This window comes from Mobula hypostoma, chromosome 2, assembly GCF_963921235.1.
Source record: "Mobula hypostoma chromosome 2, sMobHyp1.1, whole genome shotgun sequence".
NCBI lineage: Eukaryota > Metazoa > Chordata > Chondrichthyes > Myliobatiformes > Myliobatidae > Mobula > Mobula hypostoma.
This window is the reverse complement of record NC_086098.1, coordinates 79,064,127-79,090,519: the sequence shown is the minus strand read 5'-3', so window position 1 is coordinate 79,090,519 and position 26,393 is coordinate 79,064,127. Positions and strand designations below refer to the sequence as shown.

General features: G+C 43.5%; 1 protein-coding gene across 3 annotated transcripts in view; it reads left to right on the top strand.

The window, feature by feature from the left end:
* elovl5 (ELOVL fatty acid elongase 5) overlaps positions 1-26,393 on the top strand; it is a 143,757-nt gene that overhangs the window by 43,577 nt on the left and 73,787 nt on the right. For all 3 annotated transcript variants that reach the window (XM_063039083.1, XM_063039074.1, XM_063039064.1), the window contains one exon: positions 19,957-20,022. In XM_063039083.1, coding sequence (XP_062895153.1) covers positions 19,965-20,022 — 58 coding nt within the window. In that variant the 5' untranslated portion in view covers positions 19,957-19,964. The remainder of the gene's footprint in view (positions 1-19,956; positions 20,023-26,393) is intronic.

Genomic DNA, 26,393 nt, shown 5'->3' with positions numbered 1-26,393 from the left:
TTCTGCACACTTTCTCGTGTTTGTGATTTGACTGATCTTTCGTGCTGGAGTGTCAGGGAATGAAACCGTTCATATTTGTACCCTGCTCCACAGAATGGGCGGTAGGGCTTGTGTTGAATTCGGCTTGTTTCTTGAAATCTGACACCTCTCTTACAGTATCTCCAAATAAGGCAGTGTGTGGAGAGTGTAGTGCTCTACCATGGGATTTCCTTGCACAGTGTTAGGCTCTTGATAAGCAGCAGTGGGCCTCTTCTTACATGAAGGGCTTATTTCCCATTTCATCATTGCTATGTTATTCATGGAGCAAGGTCAACAACGAGTAGTCTGATGGGGCTCTGTCTTGTTCTTTTCACTGTATTGTACAATTGGATCCTTCTCTGCCCTTCAACCTGATCTGTGCCCTCAAAGACATCGTCTTCAGCATAATCCACATACACACACACTCACACATACAAACAAACTTATACATACACTCATTCACATAGCACATGCATTGCACACACGGGTGTGAACGCACATGCATGAAAATAGACACGTGTGCAAACACACACACACACGCACAGGCACAGACCACATGCGCACATACACACAAAAGCATTCACATGCATCTCTCTCTCTGTCTCTTCAGTTGTCCATCGAAATCCGATGACAACATCCACTCCTTTAACGGTGAGATCGTTGATGACTATACAGTCACATCCTGGACCCACAAGCTCTATTGCAGGTGGGACATGTACATGTGGTAGTGGTGGCAACCATGGCTGCATTTCTCCTGGCTCTCTTCTGCTGTCTTCTGGTTGTTCTTTCCATCTCCGGAAAACGAACCCCATCCCCACACAGCTGCTGCCATGCATAGACGCACAAACACACACAGACACACACACGCACACACACACACACACACACACACACACACACGCACACAGAGAACACAGGCACAGACACAAACACAAACACATGCAGGTGCACATAGCCACACGGTGATACATATACAAGGTATCACAGATGCCAGGTGCCTGTGTTAATGAAGTTAACAGGTGACTTTGGCACTGTTATTTCGAGATTTTCTAACAATTAGTTGCCTAACTACACTTAGCAGTTGCCACTGTAATACTAAACTCTTAGTAGAACCCCAAATCCCTTTATCTACTGTCATTCCTCATACCCCAGTGCTTCCTGCCTTAGCTGCAGTCAATTTGATCTCACCTGAGTTAGATCAATTAGATTTCACTTGTGCTGCGCCATATTGTATCTCATCCCAGTAGATGTCTGCTTTGTTTGAGAGAAGGCAGTTCTTGTCTCAGGTGTTTAACTGTTATGATCTTGTGTGTGAATTTGTTATTGTCACAGTATTGCCTTCCTGCTGTACGCAGTACAAAAACTTAACTTAATAGTTGTTGCACAAGACATACCACAGATGCTGGAAACCTTGAGCAACACTTATAAATACTGGAGGAACTCAGCAGGTCAGGCAGCATCTGTGGAGAGGAATAGCATTTTGGGCCTTCAATAGGACTGGAAGGAAGGGGAAGAAGCCAGAATAAAAAAGCTGGGGAGGGGAAGGTGGGGGAGGGGGGAATGAAGGAGTGGGTGCGGGAGGGCAATTCAGAAGCTGGGAGGCGATAGGAGGAAGACATAAAGGGTTGAAGAAAAAGGAATTCTTCACCTATTAGAAAGCAAAATTACAGAAACAAAATGGTATAAAAATAATAGTTGTCTAATGGGAAACAGGGAAAGATCACAAATAGAACACTCTCATCCATGTGGTGAAGTAGATTACCAGGGGAGTTCACTTACACTGATCACACAAAAACATTGTTGATGTGCTTATCAAACATCTAAGATGCTGAGGGGTGATGAAAGGATAGGGCTGCAGCAGATATATTTTCTTGTTGGAGAAGCTAGTCCAGGAGACCACAGCTGACAAACTGCATACTCTTGTGTCTGACAAATAAGGAGTTGCCCTTTTAAATTAGATTCAGATTCAAGTTTATTTCCCATGGATACAGTGAAATGCAGCGTTTGCATTCACAACCAATACTACCAAAGGTGTACCGGGGGCAGCCCGCAAATTTCACCACACATTCCGGTGTCAACATAACATCCCCGCAATGTTCAGCAGAGCAACACAACACAACAATAATACAAAACTCTTACCTTCCATCCACTCACACACAGACAGGCCTCCATCTCTAGAAGAGGCCACGTCCAGGCCTCCAGCCCTTGGCCCGGGACTCTGAGACTCAGACATCAGGCTTCCTTGGCCCAGACTTGCAGACTCGATCTTTAAGCTTCTATCTCCACGCTCACTAACTTCAGTCTTTAATCTTACACCATATTGAGCAATTTTTCTCAGAATCTGTGGAATTTAAGAGGGTGGTGGATGCAGAGTCTTTGTGTGTTTTTAAGGAAGGGGTAGGTTGTTGATAAGCAGGAGGGTGAAAGGTTTTTGGAGGTAGATAGGAATACAGAACTGAGATATACTTGAATTGCTCTGCTCTTACTTAGTGATGGAGAAGGCTCTAAAAATTGGGTTAATTACACAACTTTGCACATTTGGAAAAAGTTCAAGTTCACATTTATTGTCACCTGACAGTACATATATGCAAACAAATGAAATAACGTCCCTCTGGTCCACAGTGTACCCACAAAATATATATCACACACAGCTCATAACCCAAAATATTACCATAAGTAAATCAATAAAATATAATTCCAAGTGGAGGTTTTGCACAGTAAAGGTAAACTGTAAGCAGCCTACTGTCCTAGTGACGAGATCTCAGTGGTGGCAGTGTTAGTTAGTCTCACAGCCTGAGGGAAGAAGCTGTTACCCAGTCTGTCAGTCCTAGCCCTGATGCTCCTGTACCTCCTTCCTGATGGTAGTGGATCAAAGAGATTGTGGGATGGGTGGTGGAGATCCTCAACGATGCTTTGTACCCTTTGTCTCCAATGCTGCTGGTAAGTGTCACAAGTAGGGGAGTGGGAGATCCCTGTGATCTTCATGGCAGCTTTATTTACCACCTTCTGTAGGGTCCTATGGTCTGATGCCTTGTAGCTTCCATACCACACACTGATGCACAGGAAGTGTTAAAACATGTCGTAGAGCACTACAACGCAGAAACAAGCCCTTTGGCACATCTAGTTCATGCCAAGTTGTTATTCTGCCTATTCCCATCGACCTGCACCAGGACCATAGCCCTCTGTACCCTTCTAATCCATGTACTTATCCAAACTTCTCTTAAATGTTGCAGTTGAGCCCACATCCGCTACTTCTGCTGGCAGCCTATCCAGCTCTCCCACCACCCTTTCTCCTATGGTCCACTCTCCTCTCCTATCAAATTCCTTCTTCTTCAGCCCCTTTACCTCTTCTACCTATCATCTCCCAGCTTCTTACTTCATTTCCCCTTCCCTACCCACCCACCTCACCTGGTTTCACCTATCACCTGCCAGCTTGTTCTTCTTCCCCTCTCCCCACCTTAGCATTCTGGCTTCTCTCTGCCCCTGCGCCCCCCCCGCCCCCCACCTTCCCTTCCAGTCCTGATGAAGAACCTTAGCCTGAAATGTGGACTGTTTATTCCTCACCATTGAAGCTGTCCGACCCATTGAGTTCCTCCAGCATTTTGTGTATGTTACCCTGGATTTCCAGCATCTTCAGAATCTCTTGTGTTTATAACTTAAGGGACAAAGCTTTCCCTGCTGACTTTTATGCTTTTCTTCCTCATTGACAAACTGGTCACTTACATCGACCAATAAACATCTGGAGAAGTCCACGGTACTTTAGACACTTAGTCCAGCGGTCGTGGAGCATACAGATCCCTTCTTTGTAGAAGTGGTCCACAGCAGGGGTGATTGATAAGTTCGTGGCCTGAGGCAGAAGGAGATGAGTTATGCAGCTCTCGTTACGTGCACGTGCAGTTCAACTCTTTGAGTGAAAGTGCAGAAAGTTTGAAGTTTCTCATCTCCTTCTACTTTAGGCTACAAACTTATCAATCACCCCTGCTGTGGACGACTTCTGGAGGTCCAAGACACCGACTTCTTTGTCCGTATGCTCTACGACCGCTGGACTAAATGTATAAATGTAGGAAAAATAAATGTACAAGGTTTTCTAAAGTTGACTCCTTCCACCTTAGGCCACGAACTTATCAGTCTCCCCTTGTATTTTACTGAAGCTGTGAAAGCTATTTTGAAAATAAAACAAGGGAGGCCTTGGTGAGGACTAATTTGGAGTATTGTGTGCATTTCTAGTTACCTGTTTACAGGAATAATATCAATGAAAGAGTACAGAGAAAACTTTTAAGGGTGTTGCTGAGACTTGAGAACCTGAGTTAGTGAGAAAAGTTGAATAGGTTAGGAATTTAGTCCCTAGAGTGTAGGTGAATGAGTGGAGAATTGATAGCGGTATACAAAATTATGAGGGGTATAGGTAGGGTAAATGCAAGTTAGCATTTTCCTCTGAGGTTGGATAAGAGGTCACAGGTTAAGGGTGAAAGGTGAAATGTTTAATGGGAACCTGAGGGGAACTTCTTCACTCAGGGTCGTGAGAGTGTGGAACGTGCTGCCAGAGGAAGTGGTAGATGCAGGTTTGATTGCAAAATTTAAGAGAAATTTAGATAGCTACCTGGATGGGAGAGGTATAGAGGGCGATTGCCAGATGCAGATTGATGGGACCAGGCAGGTTAATACTCCAGCATGGACTAGATGGGCTCTAGGGCTTGTTTCTGTGCTAGTGTTTTTTGAAGTTGTTAGTGATAGCAGATGCTGGAAATCTGCAATAAAAACAGAAAATGCTGGGAACACTGCAATCTCCTCTACAATGTAGTAACGGAATACTTTCTTTTTCAATATTTTTATTGATTTCTTACATAAAGAGTACAGTAGGATATATAATATATATTGATTACAATATATTGAAATCACAAATATAGTCTCATTACTCCATACCCGTACACATTAAATTTAAACATAATATTGAAAAGAGATCATTTTATTATACAAAAAAAAATCTAAACCCACTACCAGAAAAAAAACAGCTGTTTGGTTAAAAAAAAGGAAAAAAATCCTTATCATATAATAAAACATATTGTTAGCCAGCATCTGTGCTTAATAGCAAATCAAAGATTTTGAAAATAATTCAAAAAAGGTCCGCACAATGTTAAAAAATCTTGTCTAGGTTCAGAAATTGAACAGCGAATCTTCTCTAAATTTAAACATGACATAACATCATTTAACCAATGAGTATGAGTAGGCAGAGTGGCTTCCTTCCACTTAAGCAACGATGTCCTCCTGGTTATAAGAGACAGAAAGGCCAAAATATGCAAATCATGTGACTCCAAAATAATACAATTTCCTCCAACAATACCAAATAAGGCAGTCAAAGGATTAGGTTTAAAATTTACTTTAAAAAGCACCGAAAAAGTTTGGAACACTTCCTTCCAATATTTTTCAAGACTCGGACAAGTCCAAAACATATGAATTAGTGAAGCTTCTCCATTGTTACATCTATCACAATAGGGAGATATAGCCAATAAAAAAACGAGAGAGCTTATCTTTATTCATGTGGGCCCTATGAAGCACTTTAAATTGTAGAAGGGAATGACGGGCACATAACGATGAGGTATTAACCAATTTAAAAATTTCATTCCAAGTATCCTCAGAAATTGGAATTTGTAAATCTTGTTCCCAGAGACTTTTAATTTTGTCTAAAGGAATATTTCTCATTCCCAACACCATACCATAAATATTAGATATAGATCCATTATGGAAGGGTTAGTACTGAAATACTAATCAGACGATTGCTTTGCAGAGTGATTGTCCTCATTCTGAAGGGGTGCCCTGAGGATCTGGTTGCGAGTTGCTTTAACTCCCCATTCCATCCTCTGTCTGTGGTCCCCTTCAGGGTAACATAGAACTTACAACACTCCAGCACAATACAGACCCTTCAGCCCATGGCATCGTGCCAACCTATTAACCTACTCTAAGACTAATCTTACACTTTGCTCCTACGCAGCCCTCCATTTTTATGTCTTGTGGTCTTAAGGCATGAATGTCGATTTATCTAATGTCCGGCAACCACTCCTCTCCACCCTCACTTATTCTCCTTACTCTACTGGTCCCATCATCCCATTTCTTTACCCCCTCCTGCCCTCTTGATTGCCTACCACCCATACATTCCTCCCTTTCCTTCATTCTGTGGTCTGCTCTACTCTTTTATTAGATTCCATTTTCCTCCCCTTATCACCCACAAGCTTCTAACATAATGCCCACATTACCTCCTCGCTTATCTGCCTCTCTCTCTCCCCCCCCCCCGCTCACCTGGATCCAGCTGCTACTCACCAGCTCTCACTCCACCCTTTACCTCCTGCCCCCGCTACCTTTTTATACTGACTACCTCCCCTCTTTCCAGTCCTGATGAAAAGTCTTAACCAAAAGCATTGATTGTCCATTTCCCTCCACAGATGCTGCCTGACCTTCTGAGTTCCTCTAGCGGTTTGTCTGTTGCTCTGGTTTCCTCCCACCTTCCAACTACCGTAAGACCATAAGATATAGGAGCAGAATTAGGCCAATCAGCCCATCGAGTCTGCTCTGCCATTCCATCATGGCTGATTTTTTAATCACTTTCAACCCCATTCTCCTCTAATCTTTGGAAGGACCTATCAATCTCCATTTTATTTAAACATACAGTATACAGAAAGACTTGGCCATCTGTGGCAATGAATTCCAGAGATTCATTACTATCTAGCTAAAGAAATTCCTCCTCATCTCTGCTCTGAAGATATACAGATTAGGGTTAGTGAGTTGTGGGCATGCTATATTAGCACAGATGCATGGTGACACTTATGGGCTGACCCCAGCACATCGCAAAAACAATGATGTAAATGCCACATTCCACTGTATGTTTTGATGTAATAAAGCTCATATTTAAATTAGCACAACACTATTATAGCTCAGGGCATTGGAGTTCGAAGTTCAATTCTGTCGCCGTCTGTAAGAAGTTTGTACTTGCTAATCATGCATGTATCGGTTTCCGCTGGGTTCTTCGGTTTCCTCTCACAGTCCAAAGACATAATGGTAAATAGGTTAATTGGTCAGTGTAAATTGTCCCATGATTAGGCTGGGGTTAAGTAGTGGGTTGCTGGGCAGTGTGACTCGTTGGGCCTGGTGTTGTTATCACCAAATAAATAAATAAATAAATAAATAAATAAATAATTGCTCTCCACCAGTACATGCTGACCTGCCTAAATGCCTGAAACTCTGTTCTCAGCAACAGACAATAAATAACACGCATACCATGTGTATGTGGGATGTGTGAGGTTGCAGCCTCTATTTGAACCCTGAAGGGGCTGCTTCTCAAGTTATGGCTACACTTCAGCTCCAGGCTCCTGATCCATGGTCACCCAGTATAGACGGGGATGGGTCGCTTGGGGGATTTGCTGGTTGGTTTGCTCCCAGGACTGGCCAAAATGGCCATTCACAGGTACCGCCGGTGAGCGGTCGAAGGTACTGCCTGCCTCTCTTCCGGGGTTACATTTGTTCCCGGGTGTCCTTAGGGAAGGAGCATGCGGTCTTTAAGGGTACATTGGGGGATTTTCGAGAACAGTGGGCCCTTTAGTAGCTCGAATATGTTAACAGGTTGATGAGGAGGTTAAGAAGGCATATTACATGCTTGCCTTTATTAGTTGAGGTAGTGAGCTGAAAAATCAGGAGGTTCTGTTGCAGCTTTATGAAACTCTAGTTAGGCCACATCTGGAGTATTGCATACAGTTCTGGTCACCCTTATAGGAAGGATATTGATAATTTGGAGGAGGTACAGAAGAGGTTTACCAGGATGCTGCCTGGATTAAAGGGTATGTGCTATAATGAGACATTGGACAAAACTAGGTTGTTTTCTCTGGTGAGCCAGAGGCTGAGGGGACACCTGATATAGATTTATAACACTATGAGTGACATAATATTTTTGTTCAAGGGTTGAAAGTCTTCCAGCAATGAGCATGCATGTAAGTGGAAGGGGAACATTTCAAAGGAGATGTGAGGGGCAAGTTTTGTTACACAGAGAGTAGTAGGTGCCTGGAATGCACTGCCTGGGGTAGTGGTAAAGAGAGATACAGTAGGGATATTTAAGAGAGGTTTAGATAGACACATGAATGTGAAGAAAGTGGAAGGATATGGACATTTTGTGGGCAGAAGATACTAGTTGGCCATTTGATGGCTAATTTTATTGGTACACTGCAATATTGTGGGCCAAAAGGCTTGATCCTGTGTTGTATTGTTCTATGTGCTAAACATGTTTGAACTTGACACCATAAATAGCTTATGATGCCCTAATTACGTACAATGTTTTGTAGGTGAATAAACTTTTCCTGTCAACATGGAGCTGAGTTATGGTTTCCATCGAGGTCGTGACTCAGATAATAGTTGTTTAAGTTTGTAAGGATGTTTTTGGGGACAAAGAGAGGAGATAAATGGGTCAGGTGGGGTTTATAGACAAGAATGTGGAGAAGTTACCTCCTCCATAGATGAATCCCAAGCCCAGCTATGAAAGGAGGGTTGGGCATAGGGCTAGGAGCCCCATCCGCCAAAAACCCAGCGCTACAGAGACCCCAACAGAAACTCCAAAGACCTCATTGCTGGGAAGAGGAAGGATCTATGATGGGCTCCACTCTGAAAGACTGGTCCATGACAGAGGTCTCTGGTGAGCTCCTGTCAGCAGCCTGTGCCCTGGTGGGGGTGATGGACTTAAGAACATTCTGAGCTCAAAGGCCAGCGAGGTGGACGGGTGACAAAGGACATATGTGCATATCAAAGTGTCCCAGGTCGGTGGATCCTAGGAGTGGGTGTCCGTGTGAGCCGGAGACATAAGGAGGCATGAAGGCTGGTGAGCGGGCGAGCCCAGAATTTGGGGTCCTGTCACGGGCTAGACCAGGGATTGATCTCGGGGTCCTGTCATAGGCTAGTCCAGGGGTTTATATCAGGGTCCTGCCATGGGCTAGTTCAGGAGTTGATATCAGGGTCCTGTCATGGGCTGGTCCAGGGGTTGATAGCAGGATCCTGTCATGGGCTAGTCTGGGGGTTGATATCAGGGTCCTGTCATGGACTAGTCCAGGGGTTGATATCGGGGTCCTGTCATGGGCCAGTCCATGAGTTGATAACGGCTACAAACCTGACGCTTGATCAGAAGTCTGGAAGTCTAAGCCTGATGGCCTGATGGCTGAATCCTGAAGACCGGAGGCCTGGGGTTGGAGAACTCTGTGTATGTGTGTGCGTGTGTGTTGGGGGGAGGGGAGGATGGGGCATGTTTTGCTGCTGCTGTTTTGTTGCTTGCTGTGCCTGGTTCTCCAGAGTATTGTAGGCACGCTATGTTGGTGCTACAATGTGTGGCGACAAATGCGGGCTGCCCCCCAACACATCCTTGGATTGTGTTGGTTTTTAACACAATGGGCGCCATGGTAGAGTGACCCTATTACAGCTTGGGATGTTGGAGTTCAAATTCAAGTCTGACATCATCTGTAAGGAATTTGTATGTTCTTCCCCACAAAGACATTGGTTTCCTCCAGGTTTTCCAGTTTCCTCCCACAGTCCAAGGACATACCAGTTAGAGCTTGATTGGTCATTGTAAATTGTCTCATGTTAAGGCTAGGGTTAAATAGGTGGATAGCTGTGTGGTGTGGCTCGTTGGACTAGAAGAGCTTATTCCGTTCTGTATCTCTAGACAAGTAAATAACTAACGACACGTTTCACTGTATGTTTCAATGTACTGACGGTAAATAAATCCATATCTGAATCTGAATCTTTTGTAACATAAAAAGCAGCTCTTCATTGGAACATTGCAGCTAGGACAAAGTGATGTTTATTTCATATGGAGATAGATTACCTTGCATTTATGTGACACTTAGTCTGATGTCAAGGTCTAACGGAATGCGGTGAGATTGGCTCTGCAGCTCGTGTACACTTGACCTTTGGGTGGAAGCCAAACTCCAGGCTGCTTCCTTTCGTCAACCTGGGAGTATCTTTTCTGCACCAACCCTTTTGCCTTGCCTAGGCTTCAGATTAACCCAATACTATACCTGCATTTCCTAGGGTCATAGAGAAATACTGTGGAAACAGGCCCTTTGGCCCAACTGGTCCATGCCGGCCACAGCATCCTTCCTGCTAATCCCAGTTGTGCATGTTCAGCCCATAACCCTCCAATCCTCTTCCCGTCATGTACCTATCCAAAAGCTTCTTAAATACTGCAATTGTAGCCGCCTCAACCATTTCCTCTGGCGGCTCATTGCAGGTACTAACTACCCTCTGAGGTTACCTCTCAGCCTCTCCCCTTTTATCTTGTATCCGCGTCTGTGCCATGGCTGTGACTGTGGATTTCAGCTGTAGTAGTCCTAAACGGGGCATATTTGATGATTCCCTTTGGCACTGTCCCGTGCCATTTTTGGATTTGGGCTCCCACCCATATTCCCTCCTAGGCGCTCTCAAAAACACCAAATTTGGGTAACTGGGATTAGTATGGGTAAGTACAGTGGTCAGCATATTCACTGTGGGCCAAAGGGCTTGTTTTGTGATGGTATTAAGTTTGCTGACTGCGAAAATCTTAAGCCCCATCCGATATAGATAGCTATATGTAAAGGGAGGTTATACTCTAGCTACCTAGTCTTCAAAGACTAGATTATCCTCCACGGTGAGTTTAGGTGCCAATATCCACTATTTGAGTGGTGGGATCCCTTTCCCCCCCACCATGGAGGAGATACTTCCAGCAAACAAAGTAGCTTAAACACTTCAATTTATTTTTAGTGATGCACATTTAAATTTAGATAAAGTTCTAAAAACACATTTAAAGCTCACAGAGGATTTCTATCTGAGAAAAGATTTCCAAATTACAAGCAATTTCTAACACAAAAGATTCCCAAAATACGGATACAATTCCTAAAAACTAAAAAGACATATCAATGAGATGCAGACAAGCGAGTAGTCTGTTGCAGAAATTGAAGGCAGAGGAATGGATTCTCATTCACCCATGTTTCTTTCATTCTCCTTGATGTTCCATGACCACACCTCACAAATCTGACTGCTCATTTACATTTATACTGGGTTTTTTTTGGCTACCTTTTCACACAGATGGTCTACAAGCTTCTGGGGACAGATATCCCAGACACCCAAAAATTGAAGCTGATTCTCTGGGTACACAGATCTTACAATAGATCATATATTGATGTGCTATGTGATAGGATCAATCTGGTCTGCCAGCTTCCTTGAACTAAATAACTTAGCCAATGTTGTCTGGTTTGATACAGGTCAATTAACATAACCCTGTTATTTTATACTGTGTCTCACTGTGAGCCAGCAGTCTGTTATCTATAGACAGTGCTGTTTGGTTGCAAAGCTGTACTTTTAACTTCCGACTGATTACTGCTTACCACTTACATTAAGACCGGAAAACTGGCTCCTGTTTATGAGAAGAAGCTGAACAAAGAATATTGGTTGGAAGTTTAACTTACTCAAAAACAACTATTTGATCTCTAGAAGTTTCAGCTACTGTGTTAGAAAGCTAAGCTTGGCAATAGGCCCATTACAGTTTCTGTGCTGTGTGACTCTATGGATCCGTGACCCTAACTCACTTTGGTCTGTGGCTTCTGTTTTGCTTTCTGTTTCCTCTTACTTGCACATTATTTTTGCTTCGATTCTGGGAAAGCTATGCTTAAGCAATCTTTCAGGTTCATGACCATTGTTCACACTTGCTGGCTGCCAGCAGACTTTTCTAGGTTCATGTGTATAGAATTGCTGAAGGTTAAGTTTATGCTCTCAAATTGTCTGTCACCTGGCAAAGATTAGTCTGTCTAGTTTTTGCCTCACGGCTCGGTATAGCCACTCCATTGCACAGGAGCTCATGAGGCTACAAAGCGTGGTGATACAGGGCCTGTTCCATCACAAATACAGCTCTTCTCACCATTGAGGACATGATAATAACAATATAATAACCTAGGACAGAAGGAGGAAGAGGAATAACAGATACAAGGAATTTGCACAACAGTCAAATAAAACTTCTAAGGATATATTTTCATCAATGAAAATAGGATTCATCACTCCACACGAGCATATGCAACTCTGACAAGAAGTACACACTGCTCAACTTAAATGAAAACACATCCCAGAAAAATAAAGAAATTATCACTATAGAAGAAAAGGTTAACCAATGGAAGAACATGACCCTCCATGAAAGATATCCTCACAATCTGAGGAGATTGGATGCCAACAGGGAGGCGTTGAACACCTGGCTTAGAGTTGAAGTCCTTTTCCCAGAAACAGAGGGGTTCTTGTGGTGGTACAGGACTCAGTGGTTAACACACACACTTATTAAAAAATACTCAATAAAAGACCAACAAATTCAAAACGATAAATATAGAAAATGCCAAGAAAAAACAGAAACACTCCAACACATTACAGGATCCTGCAGCAGTTTAACTCAATCTGATTACTTATACAGGTATAATCAAGTGGCAATTATCATTCAGCAAAAGCTTGCTTTAAAATACAAACTCATAAAAGAAACGAAAGCAACACACATCAAAGTTGCTGGTGAACACAGCAGGCCAGGCAGCATCTCTAGGAAGAGGTGCAGTCGCCGTTTCAGGCTGAGACCCTTCGTCAGGACTAACTGAAGGAAGAGTGAGTAAGGGATTTGAAAGTTGGAGGGGGAGGGGGAGATCCAAAATGATAGGAGAAGACAGGAGGGGGAGGGATGGAGCCAAGAGCTGGACAGGTGATAGGCAAAAGGGATACGAGAGGATCATGGGACAGGAGGTCCGGGAAGAAAGACGATGGGGGGGGGCCCAGAGGATGGGCAAGGGTTATATTCAGAGGGACAGAGGGAGAAAAAGGAGAGTGAGAGAAAGAATGTGTGTATAAAAATAAGTAACAGATGGGGTACGAGGGAGAGGTGGGGCATTAGCGGAAGTTAGAGAAGTCGATGTTCATGCCATCAGGTTGGAGGCTACCCAGACGGAATATAAGGTGTTGTTCCTCCAACCTGAGTGTGGCTTCATTTTTACAGTAGAGGAGGCCGTGGATAGACATGTCAGAATGGGAATGGGATGTGGAATTAAAATGTGTGGCCACTGGGAGATCCTGCTTTCTCTGGCGGACTGAGCGTAGGTGTTCAGCAAAGCGGTCTCCCAGTCTGCATCGGGTCTCGCCAATATATAAAAGGCCATATCGGGAGCACCGGACGCAGTATATCACCCCAGCCGGCTCACAGGTGAAGTGTTGCCTCACCTGGAAGGACTGTTTGGGGCCCTGAATGGTGGTAAGGGAGGAAGTGTAAGGGCATGTGTAGCACTTGTTCCGCTTACATGGATAAGTGCCAGGAGGGAGATCAGTGGGGAGGGATGGGGGGGGACGAATGGACAAGGGAGTTGCGTAGGGAGCGATCCCTGCGGAATGCAGAGAGAGGGGGGTGGGAAAGATGTGCTTAGTGGTGGGATCCCGTTGGAGGTGGCGAGGGTTACGGAGAATAATATGTTGGACCCGGAGGCTGGTGGGGTAGTAGGTGAGGACCAGGGGAACCCTATTCCTAGTGGCGGCAGGATGGAATGAGAGCAGATGTACGTGAAATGGGGGAGATGCGTTTAAGAGCTGGGGTGATATACTGCGCCCGGTGCTCCCAATGTGGCCTTTTATATATTGGCGAGACCCGACGCAGACTGGGAGACCGCTTTGCTGAACACCTACACTCTGTCTGTCAGAGAAAGCAGGATCTCCCAGTGGCCACACATTTTAATTCCACATCCCATTCCCATTCTGACATGTCTATCCACGGCCTCCTCTACTGTAAAGATGAAGCCACACTCAGGTTGGAGGAACAACACCTTATATTCCATCTGGGTAGCCTCCAACCTGATGGCATGAACATTGACTTCTCTAACTTCCGCTAAGGCCCCACCTCCCCCTCGTACCCCATCTGTTACTCATTTTTATACACACATTCTTTCTCTCACTCTCCTTTTTCTCCCTCTGTCCCTCTGAATATACCCCTTGCCCATCCTCTGGGTCCCCCCCCCCTTGTCTTTCTTCCCGGACCTCCTGTCCCATGATCCTCTCGTATCCCTTTTGCCTATCACCTGTCCAGCTCTTGGCTCCATCCCTCCCCCTCCTGTCTTCTATCATTTTGGATCTCCCCCTCCCCCTCCAACTTTCAAATCACTTACTCACTCTTCCTTCAGTTAGTCCTGACGAAGGGTCTCGGCCTGAAACGTTGACTGCGCCTCTTCCTAGAGATGCTGCCTGGCCTGCTGTGTTCACCAGCAACTTTTATGTGTGTTGCTTGAATTTCCAGCATCTGCAGAATTCCTGTTGTTTGCGTTTTTAAAAGAAACCATACCTCACTATAAATATGAGCCTGATCCAGTTTTAGAATCAAGAGTTTCACAAATTATATTGCGACCGATTGGTTATTACAGATGGGACAATCCATAATAACTGCCCGAATATAATAATATAGGATAAACAAGCAAGAACAACTTACTTAATCAATATAGTTGTTCCAAACACACATAACTTACAGAAATAATTAAGTGAAAAACAGCAGAAGTATGCTGATTTTAAAAAGGAAATTGAAAGACTATGGAACATGAACAGTGGATCCATTGCCCCAATAGTAATATCTACAACTGATATCATCCCAAAGTTACTATACAATAGCATTAAGCAAGTAAAGCTTAATATCTATGTAAACAGTAATAGCTATTTAAATCTCTAAAAGCCACAATACTAAACACCACAAGAATAGCCTGAAAGTTCCTAGCAATTGAGAAATTAGTGTGCTTGGCTATGCCCGTACCTCAGGTTTTACCAGCCTGAACTGAGAAAAAATGTTTAAAATAATAATGATAATGATAATCATAATAATATGTGACACTTGTATCATCCCAAACACGTTGCACAATAGCATATACAATTAGGGCTACACTGCAATATTTATGTAAATCTGCTAAAGCCACAGTACTAAACACCACTGGAATAGTCCGAAAGTTCCTAGTTATTGAGAAGTGGATGTGTTTGGCTCTTCCCAAACCTCAGGTTTCACCAGCTTGAGCTGAGAAAAAATGAAAATTTTAATGATAGAACTTATTTATAGAGCATGTTTCATCCTAACAATGTAGTTCAAAGTGCTTCACAATGGGATCTCATGCAAACATGAAAATAAAAGATAAAAAGATGTTAATTAAAAGCAAGGTTAAGTAAATAAGTTTTGAGCTGCTGTTTAAAAGTGTCAACTGGATCTGCATCCCTTATACTTTTAGGTATTGGATTCCACAGTTTAGGAGCACCTACAAGAGTTGATGTCTCAGGAAGGTGACATTCATCATTAAGGATCCTTACCATCCAGGCCATGCCCTTTTCTCGATGCCGCCATTTAGTCAGAGAGTGGTCAATCTGTGGAATTCATCGCTGTGGAGGTCAAGGCCAAGTCAATGGGTATACTTAAGGCGGAGGTTTAGTAAGGCTCTTGTTTAGTAAGGGTGTGAAAGATTTTGTGGAGAAGACAGGAGAATGGGTTTGAGAGGGATGATAAATCAGCCATGTTGAAGTGTGGAGCAGACGGGGGGCCGAATGGCTTAATTCCGCTCCTGTGTCTTATGGACATGGTACAGGAGGCTGAAGAACCACAGCCCTAGGTGCAACAACAGCTTCTTCCCCACTGTCATCAGTTTTTGGAACAACTTGAAAAACCCTTACACTACTTTGGAGTATATTTCCTTTTCCTCTCAACTTGCACTATTGTTGTTGTTTTAGTTTATTTTGTTGTGTACTTTACCTATAATTTATGTTAATTTAAGTCTATTTTAACCATGTTGGTCATGTTTGTAATGTACTGTACTACTGCTGCAATAAGATTATTCTCATGGCACTTATACCCTGTGTGTGTTCGTCCGTGATGCCAGTGAACTTAAAGGTGTGGAAGCATCAGGAGGGTAATATTTTAACAAACTTGATGGTTTAAATGATAGATATAATTAATTTAATCATGATTTGTAGGAAATGGAAAATTGATCATAACTGTTGTGATGAAATGTTAACTAATTGGGACTTAAATATGTCCCATAGAACAGAGATGAAGAGTAATTTCTTAAGCCAGCGGGTGGTGAATCTGTGGAATTCATTGTCACAAATTGCTGTGTAAGTCAAGTCTTTGGATATAGTTAAATTGGAGTTTGATAGGTACTTAATTAGTAAGGGTTTCAAAAGTTATGAGGAGAAGATAGGAGAATGAGGTTGAGAGGGATAATAAATCAGCCATGATCGAATGGTGGAGCAGACTTGATGAGCCAAATGGTGCAATTCAGCTCCTATGTCTTAGAAAGAGGGACATGTTCCTCAGCACATCTAACCCAAATTTGTTAGCTTGTTTAGTGAATGGCTGTCATGGTTTAATAGCAAAAGCTATGTGACACCAGTCTATGGAGCGTTGGTGTGTGACAGAATGCCGGAGGTTCGTAGCTTAGGCCCCAATTGGAGACTTTGGGTTGTGTGTGGGTAATGAGAATATGGACTACTGAGCTATATCTGAAGCTTGGGTGTCTTTTAAAAGCAGACTTAGAAAACTAGCAACAGAGCTTGGTGACCTCAAAGCTCCTTCATCCGTCACGTCAGCCTGTGTGTGGAGTACTTCCTAGACTTCCCTCCTCCTCTCCACACCATCCAGAACTCAGCTATGTCAGCATAGCCTTAAGATGGCAACCAGCCATACCAGCAATGACTGGTCGCTGAGACCATAAGGTAGGCAGGGGGGTGGGGGTGGGGTGTCGAGGGATGTGTGTTAATCGCACAAGCCTTTCCCAGTGCCTGCACAGCTTCCCAGTTTGGATTTGGAATTAGAGTGGAATCGGTTTACCATTGTCCCATGTACCCTAAGATGCAGTGAAGTGCTTATTTTGCATGGTGATCAGACAGATCAGATCATTACAACAGTATTTTGAGGGAGAACAAGGTAAAACAATAGAAGAATGCAGAATAAAGTGTATCAGGAAGTGCAGTGCAGGCAGACAATAAGGTGTAAGGTCATAACAAGGAAGACTGTGAGATCAAGAATCCATCTTGTACTAGTGAACCAGTCCAAGTCTCTTAACAGTGGGTGGTATGTGCTTTCGGCCTGTGTATCTTCTGCCCATTGGGAGAGGGGAGAACAGAGATCTTCAGGCTGAGTAAGGTCTTTGATTATACTGGCTGCTTTAGCGAGGCAGTGAGAAGTGCAGACAATATGCATAGAGGAGAGGCTGGTTTCCATGATGTGCTGAGCTGTGTTCACAGCTCTCTGCAGTTCCTTGTGGTCATGGGGAGAGCAGTTGCTCTACCAAGTCACGGTGCATCCAGATAGGATGCTTTTTGTGATGCATCAATAAAAAAAATGACCTCCTTCTCCCCTTGAAAGGTGGGGATAGGCCAGCTGAGGAAAGTGAGAGGGATATCTTAAACAATACAAAACATGCTGGAGGAAATTCGTGGGTTAGGTGGCATCTATAGAAGAAAATGGACAAGAGCTAGCAAGTGATAGGTGTGTCCAGGTGAGGGAGAGTGATGGGCAGATGAGGGAGGAGGGGATGGTTCATTCCATGCTAGGACACTGCAAATCTACACCATGTGTAGTGGCTTCCTTGATTCTATGGATCATACTGAATTTCTCCTGGTGAAAATAGCGTATGAGGAAAATTAAGGTCTTTGCAACACAGAATGACAACGATGTAGAGAGCTCACTGCCTATGGGGCAGGTGTTCACATTCTAAGGGATCAAGCTGTGATTGTGACAAGACTTCAGAACTGAGGGCCTAAGGTTCCACACAATTGTGATGTCTTGCCTATGTATCATGGTGTTTGGGCTAAACCCTTCTTGGGAGAGACAATAGAAAAATCACAGGTAAACTCTCAGGACGGTTGGTGAAAAGAAAGATCTAGAAAGTTCCTTTGCATCCCAGAGGGGCAGCACGGTAAGTTAGCAGTTTGCACAAAACTATTATAGTGGCAATGACCCGGGTTAAATACCCGCTGCTGTCTGTAAAGAGTTTGTATGTTCTTCCCGTGACTGTATGGGTTTCTTCTGGGTGCTCCGGTTTCTTCCCACATTCCAAAGGCATTGGTCAGTATGTTAATTGATCACATGGGTGTAATTGAACTGTGTGGGCTTATTTGGCTAGAAAGCCCTGTTACTGTGTTGTAGCTCTAAATATAATAAGGTAAGACCCATCCAGTTAAACATAACTGGCCTAGGAGTTGCAATCACTCGAGTTCTGAAGCTGTTCCCTTTTGTAGGTGGTGAGTCTTTTCAACCAGGACCAAATGGTTGCTGGAATTCAGTGAGTTGCTATGTCCACACGAGTCTGCAGCCAGTTGAAGAGGGTTACTATTCTGTAGGAATGGAAACATCTAATTTTGGTGATAACATCAAATATCCTCCCACTACCACTTCAGCCCGTGGCTGAGGAATCCCTAAACCCCTGGATAATGGCCACACTCTTCTTCTTAAACTATGGTTTAAATATAGAGCAGTACAGGCCCTTTGGCCCACAATGTTGTGCGACCTTTTTAACCTACTCTAACCCTTTCCTCCCACATTACTTTCAATTTTTCTATCACCCATGTGCCTATCTAAGAATCTCTTAAATGCCTCAAATGTATCTGCCTCTATCACCAACTCTGACAGGGCTTTCCATGCACCAACCACACTGTGTAAAAAAACTTCCCTCTGACGTTCCTCCTATACTTTCCTCCAAGCACCTTAAAGTTATGCCCCCTTGTGTTAGCTGTAACTGCTCTTGGAAAAAGTTTCTGGCTGTCCACTCGATCTATGCCTCTTATCGTCTTACGCACTTCTCTGAAGTCACCTTTCATCCTCCTTTGCTCCAGAGAGAAAAGTCATAGCTCACACAAACTGTCTTTGTAAAACATGTCTTCTAGTCCATGCAGTCTCCTGGTAAATTTCCTCTGCATTATCTCTAAACTTTCCTCTAATGAGATAACCAGAGCAGTATTCCAAGTGTGGTCTAAACAGGATATTAGAGAGCTGCAACATTACCTGTGGCTTTTGAACTCAATCTCCTGACTTATGAAGGCCAAAACACCATACATCTTCTTAATAACCTCATCAACTTGTGTGCCAATTTTGAGGGATCTATGGACATGGAGTCCAAAATCCCCCTGTTCTTCCAAACTGCTGAGAATCCTGTCGACAAACACTGTCTTCAAATCCTGCCTTCAAATTCAACCTTCTAAAGTGAGTCACTTTGCACTATTTGGGGTTGAACTCCATCTGCCACTTCTCAGCCCAGCTCAGCTTCCTGTCGATGTCCCATTGTAACCCCCAACAGCCCATTTTATTTTTGTGGTATTTCTTTGTTCGACTGTGAAAGCCTGCAAGAAAATGAACCTCACAGTAGTATATGGTGTCATATACGTACTTTGATAATAATTTACTTTGAACTTTGAACCTTCTACACTATCCACAGCACCACTAATCTTTGTGTCATCTGCATGGTTTCTAAAGCTGTAGAAGTTCATTGTTGAGTGCCTTTGACTCATGGTGACCCGATGGATAGTGTAGTTGTCCGTAGGGTTTCTGTGGCAAGATTAGCCCTCCTAAATTTATAGTATTGGAACAAGGAGTTAACTGTATTAGAACCTTGTAATTCTCAATCATATTTTTCCTAAGTCTATGCCAATCCCACATATTTCAGACTATCTCGATTACTAAATACTTTATGCTGGGAATTAGACTAATGGACCTTCTCTGGACTTTTTCCAAATCCTCACTACTACCCATCAAGGGATGATAATGTGTATTAAATATTCTAACTGAGGCCTGGCCAAGATCAAAGCAACATTCCTGCTCAGTGTATCATGTAGAGAATGAGACACAATATTGACAATTATTGAAGTTTCTTACATTCTATTTACTCTTTTATTTGCTTGATTTTACAGATACTAAAATGGAAGCCTTGGACAGGACTCTAAATCACTATTTTGTTTTGTGGTTTGGGCCAAGAGGTAAGTAAAACTTTTGATCTTTTTTCAAGCCTTACTTTGTAATGTGATGCAAGGGTTTCTGTAGGAGAGCAATTAACGTCTTACTTTACATTGCAAGATCTAGAACATCGTTTATGTGGGTATTAATTGAGCCCGTGACAGGAGTGTTGATGATAATGTACTGTACATCTGTTAGAAGCACAGTTATTTTAATGGGTGACCCATTAGCTGAATAATCATTCAACAGTACTCAAAGGGAAACTCAAATGATTAACAAAAATAGGTGAGAAGAACCACATTGAGTCCATAGGTTGTGGGATCAGTTCAGAGTTGAGGATAACTTCATTCACCTCAACTCTGACCTGATTCCACAACCTACAGACTCATTTTCAAGGACACTTTACAACTCATGTTCTCAGCTTGCTTGCTTTATTTGTCTATCTATCTTTATTTATATGTAGTTTGTCTTCTTTTGCACATTGGCTGGATGTCAGACTTTGTGCATAGTTTTTGGTCGATTCTATTGTATTTCTTTGTTCTACTGTGAAAGTCCACAAGAAAATGCATCTGAAGGTAATGTATAGTCACAGAAATGTACTTTGATAATAAGTTTACTCTAAACTATGAACTTTGATTTTGGGTGTCTTAATTAGCATGACCTTATTTCATATACAGCCAGAAATTTCAGATATATTTTCTTTTAAGTCAAAGAAATGCCATACAAGACTGAATTAAAGAAAGCTTTATTCACTCAGAAGGTTGTGACCCTTTAGAGTTTTGCACCCAGAGGGCTGCGGAAGTTCAATCATTGATTGCGTGCAATAATTCGGAGTGGCACGGTGTCATAGCAGTTAGTGTGAAGCTGTTACTGCGCCAGCTATCACTGATGAGGGTTTAATTCCTGCCATTGCCTGTAATACACTTGCACCTTCTCCCTGTGACCATGTGTGTTTACTCCGGGTGCTTCAGCCTCCTTCCACATTCCAAAGACGTAGAGTTTAGGATTAATGGGTTGTGGGCATGCTATAAAAACGCCAGAAGCATGGCATCGCTTGCGGGCTGTCCAGCACAATCCTTGTGGATTGGATTTGAAGCCAAAAATGCATTTCACTGTATGTTTTGATATACATGTGACAAATAAAACTAATCTTTAGTGTAAACACAAGAGATTTTGCAGATGCTGGCAATCCAGAGTAATGGACACAAAATGCTGGAGGAACTCAGCAGTTCAGGCAGCATCTATGGAAAGGAATAAAGAGTCGACATTTTGGGCTGAGACCCTTTATCAGGACTGGAATCTTTAGTTTAAATGGGTTAGTGTAGACTGACACTGTTTCATTCAGTAATTCTATGATTCTGTCACAAGGGGTGCTGGGAACAGACCCAAATGCAAGACACAGACACTGAAGTACAAGGAACAGGACTTGACTAGAGTAAGGACGTGACAGGATACAGGCAAGGAGCAGAGACAAGAGCGCAGACTTGGTCTAGGGAAAGCGGGACCAGGACTAGGAACCATGGACTAGGAGACAAGGCTTGGACTCAGAGCCCGAGACCGGACAAGGACCCAGAACCTTGGTCTTGCCTCAGGCTTGGACCCCAGAACCAGGCAGGGACATGACATGGCTTCAGGACAGGACGTGGCTGGGATCTTGGGTCTTGAGCTTGGCTGCGGGATCCTCGAGGCTTGGGTTCTTGGGTCTTCTGGAGCTTGGCTGTGGGATCCTCGAGGCTTGGGTGCTGGAGTTCCTGGAGCTTGGCCGCGGGAGCGGCGAGGCTCGGGTTCCTGGAGCTTGGCCACGGGATCTTTGTCTTGAAATGCAGAGGCGGATAACTCGGAGGCTGGAGCTGAGAGACAGACTGGGAACTGAACATCAACATAGAGCCGGGACATATCCTTCAACAAGCCAGGACTCATCTTTAACACAACACTAAAATGAGACAGGACAGAACATAGACATAGAGCCGGGAGTTATCCTACAACAAGCCAGGACTCAGCTTCATCTCCACACCAAGGTGGGACAGGTCCACCTGTTGGGTAACAGCAGGACAGCCAGACTTACCCAACAGAGGCAAAGTCAAGACATGTCCCCCAACACAGCAACGGCAAAATGGCCTGACTTACCCCACAGAGGCAAGGACAAGAAGAGATAAACACCAAAGAACAACAGACAGTTCCATCTCTGCTCCAGGGTAGCTCCAAGTCTCAGTTCAGCCAGCAACCTCATCTGGCTACATAACAGCCAGATCCCTACCTAGCTCAGAGTGGCTGGAAGCCACTCAGCTAGCCCAGGAAACAGCCAAATCCATACCACAAAGACTACTCCAACAAGTGGCAACAAGGCTTCATGAAGCAGCAGTCCTCCAACCAGGCCTAGAGATCACAAATGGTTTCACTAGCCTTCCATCAGCAGGTTGCTCAAAGGGGGACTGATAAGCCAAACCAGCAGCCCACACTCAATCCCAAGGCTACTTATTTTGCAAGCCCAAAAATGGGAATCAGGTGCTTATGATTAAATCAATCAAGGGACAGCTGGAAGACCCGGAGTACTGAGTCCACGGACCAGACTGTGAACCGGAATGCGGACTTCACGGACCAGACCATGACAGATTCTAATCCAATCTTGCCATTTGATAACAGTAATGTAAATACAATCAAACTGTGATAGACTTCAAGAGCGTGCCCAGTAGCTGAATTTATTACAGAACAGTCTGCACTATGGTGCACTAGGCAGAATAATAGTTTGGCATAGACTAGATGGGCTGAAGGGCCTGTTTCTGTGCTGTAATGTTTTGTAGTGCTGGAATAGTTTTAATTCACAGTTCTGTATGGGGACTTAACAAAGTGAGATAACAGAATGACCCATCAGGACCCTAACCAAACATGGCAGTGCTGATAGTGCTAACTGTGCCTGGTGCTTCAGACCTCAGAGTTGAAAGAGCGGTCAGGGGCCAGACTCTCTCCAGGGGCAGGGAGATCCTAACGTAGCGAGTGGCAAGGTAAGATCTCCTCTGAATTCTGACAGCTCCTGTGCGAGGTTTGAACACAAATGCCCTGTGTTGGAGGAATCTGCCTGTTGTCTACAGGACAATCATTTGAAGGAGACTTTGCTGATTTTATAATGATTAGAATGTGGAGAGTGTGAAAGGGGAGGGGGGTTTGGTGTAGGATTGGCTGTTGGTGATTAGCATACATTCAAAGGGCTTACTTCCATACTATATCCCTCTATAATTGGCCCTTGGGCCTACAATGTTGTGCTGACCATTTACCTGACTCTAAGATCAATTTAGATATACACTCAGTGACCACTTTGTTAGGTACACCTATTAATCAATGCAAATATCTAATCATCTAATCATGTGGTAGCAACTCAATGCATAAAAGCATGCGGATGTGGTCAAGAGGCTTAATTGTTCAGACCAAACATCAGAATAGGGGAAGGAATGTGATCTAAGTGACTTTGAGTGTGGAATGATTGTTGGTCCCAAACAGGGTGGCTTGAGTGTCTCAGAAACTGCTGATCTCCTGGGAATTTCACACACAACAGTCCCTAGAGTTTATGGAGAATGTGTGAATGTTGGTGAAAAATATAAAACACCAAACACCAAGTGGCCGTTGGGTACGTCTCTCTCTTATATATATATATATATATATATATATATAAATTTGTTACAATACAACAAAGATCACAACATATTTCAGTACCTAGACCCTCACTGGCCTCGGCCCAAAATGTCAACTGTTGATCCATTTCTATAGATACTCCCTGACCTGCTGAGTCCCTCCGGCATTTTGTGTGTGTTGTTCAAACTATATTTCTTAGAAATTTCATCTTCCATGTTGCTATTTTGTTTTGTTTGAATCCGTTGTAGATTATTCATTTCATTACATGAATATTCATCAGATTACAAAAACCAGTAAACACGAGGAAATCTGCAGATGCTGGAAATTCAAGCAACACACAAAAAATGCTGGTGAACACAGCAGGCCAGGCAGCATCTCTAGGAAGAGGTACAGTCGACGTTTCGGGCCGAGACCCTTCGTCAGGACTAACTGAAAGAAGAGCTAGTAAGAGATTTGAAAGTGGGAGGGGGAGGGGGAGGGGGAGATCTGAAATGATAGGAGAAGACAGGAGGAGGAGGGATGGAGCCAAGAGCTGGATAGGTGATTGGCAAAAGGGATACGAGTCTGGAGAAGGGAGAGGATCATGGGACGAGAGGCCTAGGGAGAAAGAAAGGGGGAGGGGGGAACCCAGAGGATGGGCAAGGAGTTATAGTGAGAGGGACAGAGGGAGAAAAAAAGAGAGAAAGAAAGAGGAAAGAAAAAAAATAATAAATAAATGAATAAATAAGGGATGGGGTACGAAGGGAGGTGGGGCATTAACAGAAGTTTGAGAAGTCAATGTTCATGCCATCAGGGTGGAGGCTACCCAGATGGAATATAAAGTGTTGTTCCTCCAACCTGAGTGTGACTTCATCTTGACAGTGAATCTAGTACCCCCTTTGTATTAAGGGTAACCTGTTAATCCTTTTCATTGTTGTAATGTCACACTTTACGTGTAAGAAGTTACAAGGATACAGAGAATTACAACAGGGTAATGCTTTGACGATTACAGTATATGCCCGATGGAGTGTATTCTGAGTGGTTGCGTCAGCAACAATGTGTTGTCTTTTGCACATTGGTTGTTTGCCTGGCTCTGTCACATGAGTGTTTTCATTGATCCTGTTGTGTTTCTTTCAATTTACTCTGTATGCCTGTAAGAAGATTAATGTCGGGGTAGTATATAGTGACATATATGTATTTTGATAATAAATTTACTTTGTACATTGGCTGCTTTATCGAGGCAGTGAGAAGTATAGACAGAGTCCATGGGTGGGTGGGGAAGGGTTGGAAGCTGGTTCCTCTGCAATTTCTTGGGGGTCTGAAGAAGAATAATTGCCACATCAAGCTGTGAAGCATCTAGGCTGCTTTCTGTGGTGGATCAATAAAAATTGGTGCGGGGACTTGCCAAATCTCTTGAATTTCCTGAGGAAATGGAGGCGTTAGTGCACTTTCTTGGCTAAGAGTTTACACTAATCTCACCCTAACTGATTTACCCTGTATTTCGATAAGTTCCACCCTCCCTACACCTCGTTCTAGCGCTCTCTTACAGGCTAGGGACAACTGACAGTCTCTGATTAACCTACTAACCGTTTGGGATGTGGGAGGGAACGCACGTGGTCACAGCGAGAGCGTGCAAACTGCTCACCGGCTGCGCCGGAAGGCAGGATTAAACCAGTGATGTTGGGTCTGTGAGGAAGTAGCTTTTCTACCTGTATCACTGTGTTGCCCTGAATTCTCAGAGTCATTGTGGATAATTTTAAATTTCAGTCATGTGCCTTGCTCTTTTGTTGTTTACAGTCGCTGAATGGAAAAGTGTCACGTGCACTGATCAGCTGCGTTGTCTCTGCAGCGCTTAGGTCATGGTAAATAATCACAATTCGATTCTGATGGGATATCTCATATACCCACAGGCTAAAGTAAATTTCCACTACCTGAATGCTGAGTTCCTTTATGGTGAATCCTGCATGAATGTTGAACAGATTCTTAAAATTTCTCAGACTCTGTCCAAATCATCTTCCTGGTTCACATCTATCAGTTTATCCTGGAACCATCTTCTCAGATGACTTTTTATTACTTTGGTGATTTTTTTATGTGTGATATCACCAAAAGAGTTCATAGGACAAAAAACATAAACACAGAACAATTTGACACAGTACAGACCCTTCGGCCCACAATGTTCTGCTGATCTTTTAACCTACTTTAGGATTAATCTAATCCTTCCCTCCCACATGGCCCTCCATTTTTTTATCATCCATGTGCCTGTCATTTCACTGTATATAATGCATTTCACAATCAGTTTTGATATTTCAATGTACCTGTGACAAATAAAGCTAATCTTTATCTAAGAGTCTCTTAAATCTCCCTAATGCATTTGCTTCTACCACCACTCCAGCACCATGTTCCATTCATCCACCACTCCCTATGTAAAAAAAAAACTACCATTGACATCCCCCAGTACTTTTTTTCCAACTTTATAAAACTCTGGTTGGGCCGCATTTGGAGTATTCCATTCAATTTTGGTTGCCCCATTATAGGAATGATGTGGAGGCTTTGGAAAGGGAGCAGAATAGGTTCACCGGGATGCTGCTGCCACCTGGATTAGAGGGCATGAGCCATAAGGAGAGGTTGGACAAACCTGGTTTGTTTTTTGTGGAGTGGCAGAGGCTGAGGGGAGATCTGATAGAGGTTTTTAGAATTATGAGAGGCACGGATAGACACTTGTGAGGGTTTCCTCCAGGTACTCCGGTTTCCTTCCACCTCCAAAAGATGTACAAATTTGTAGGTTAAT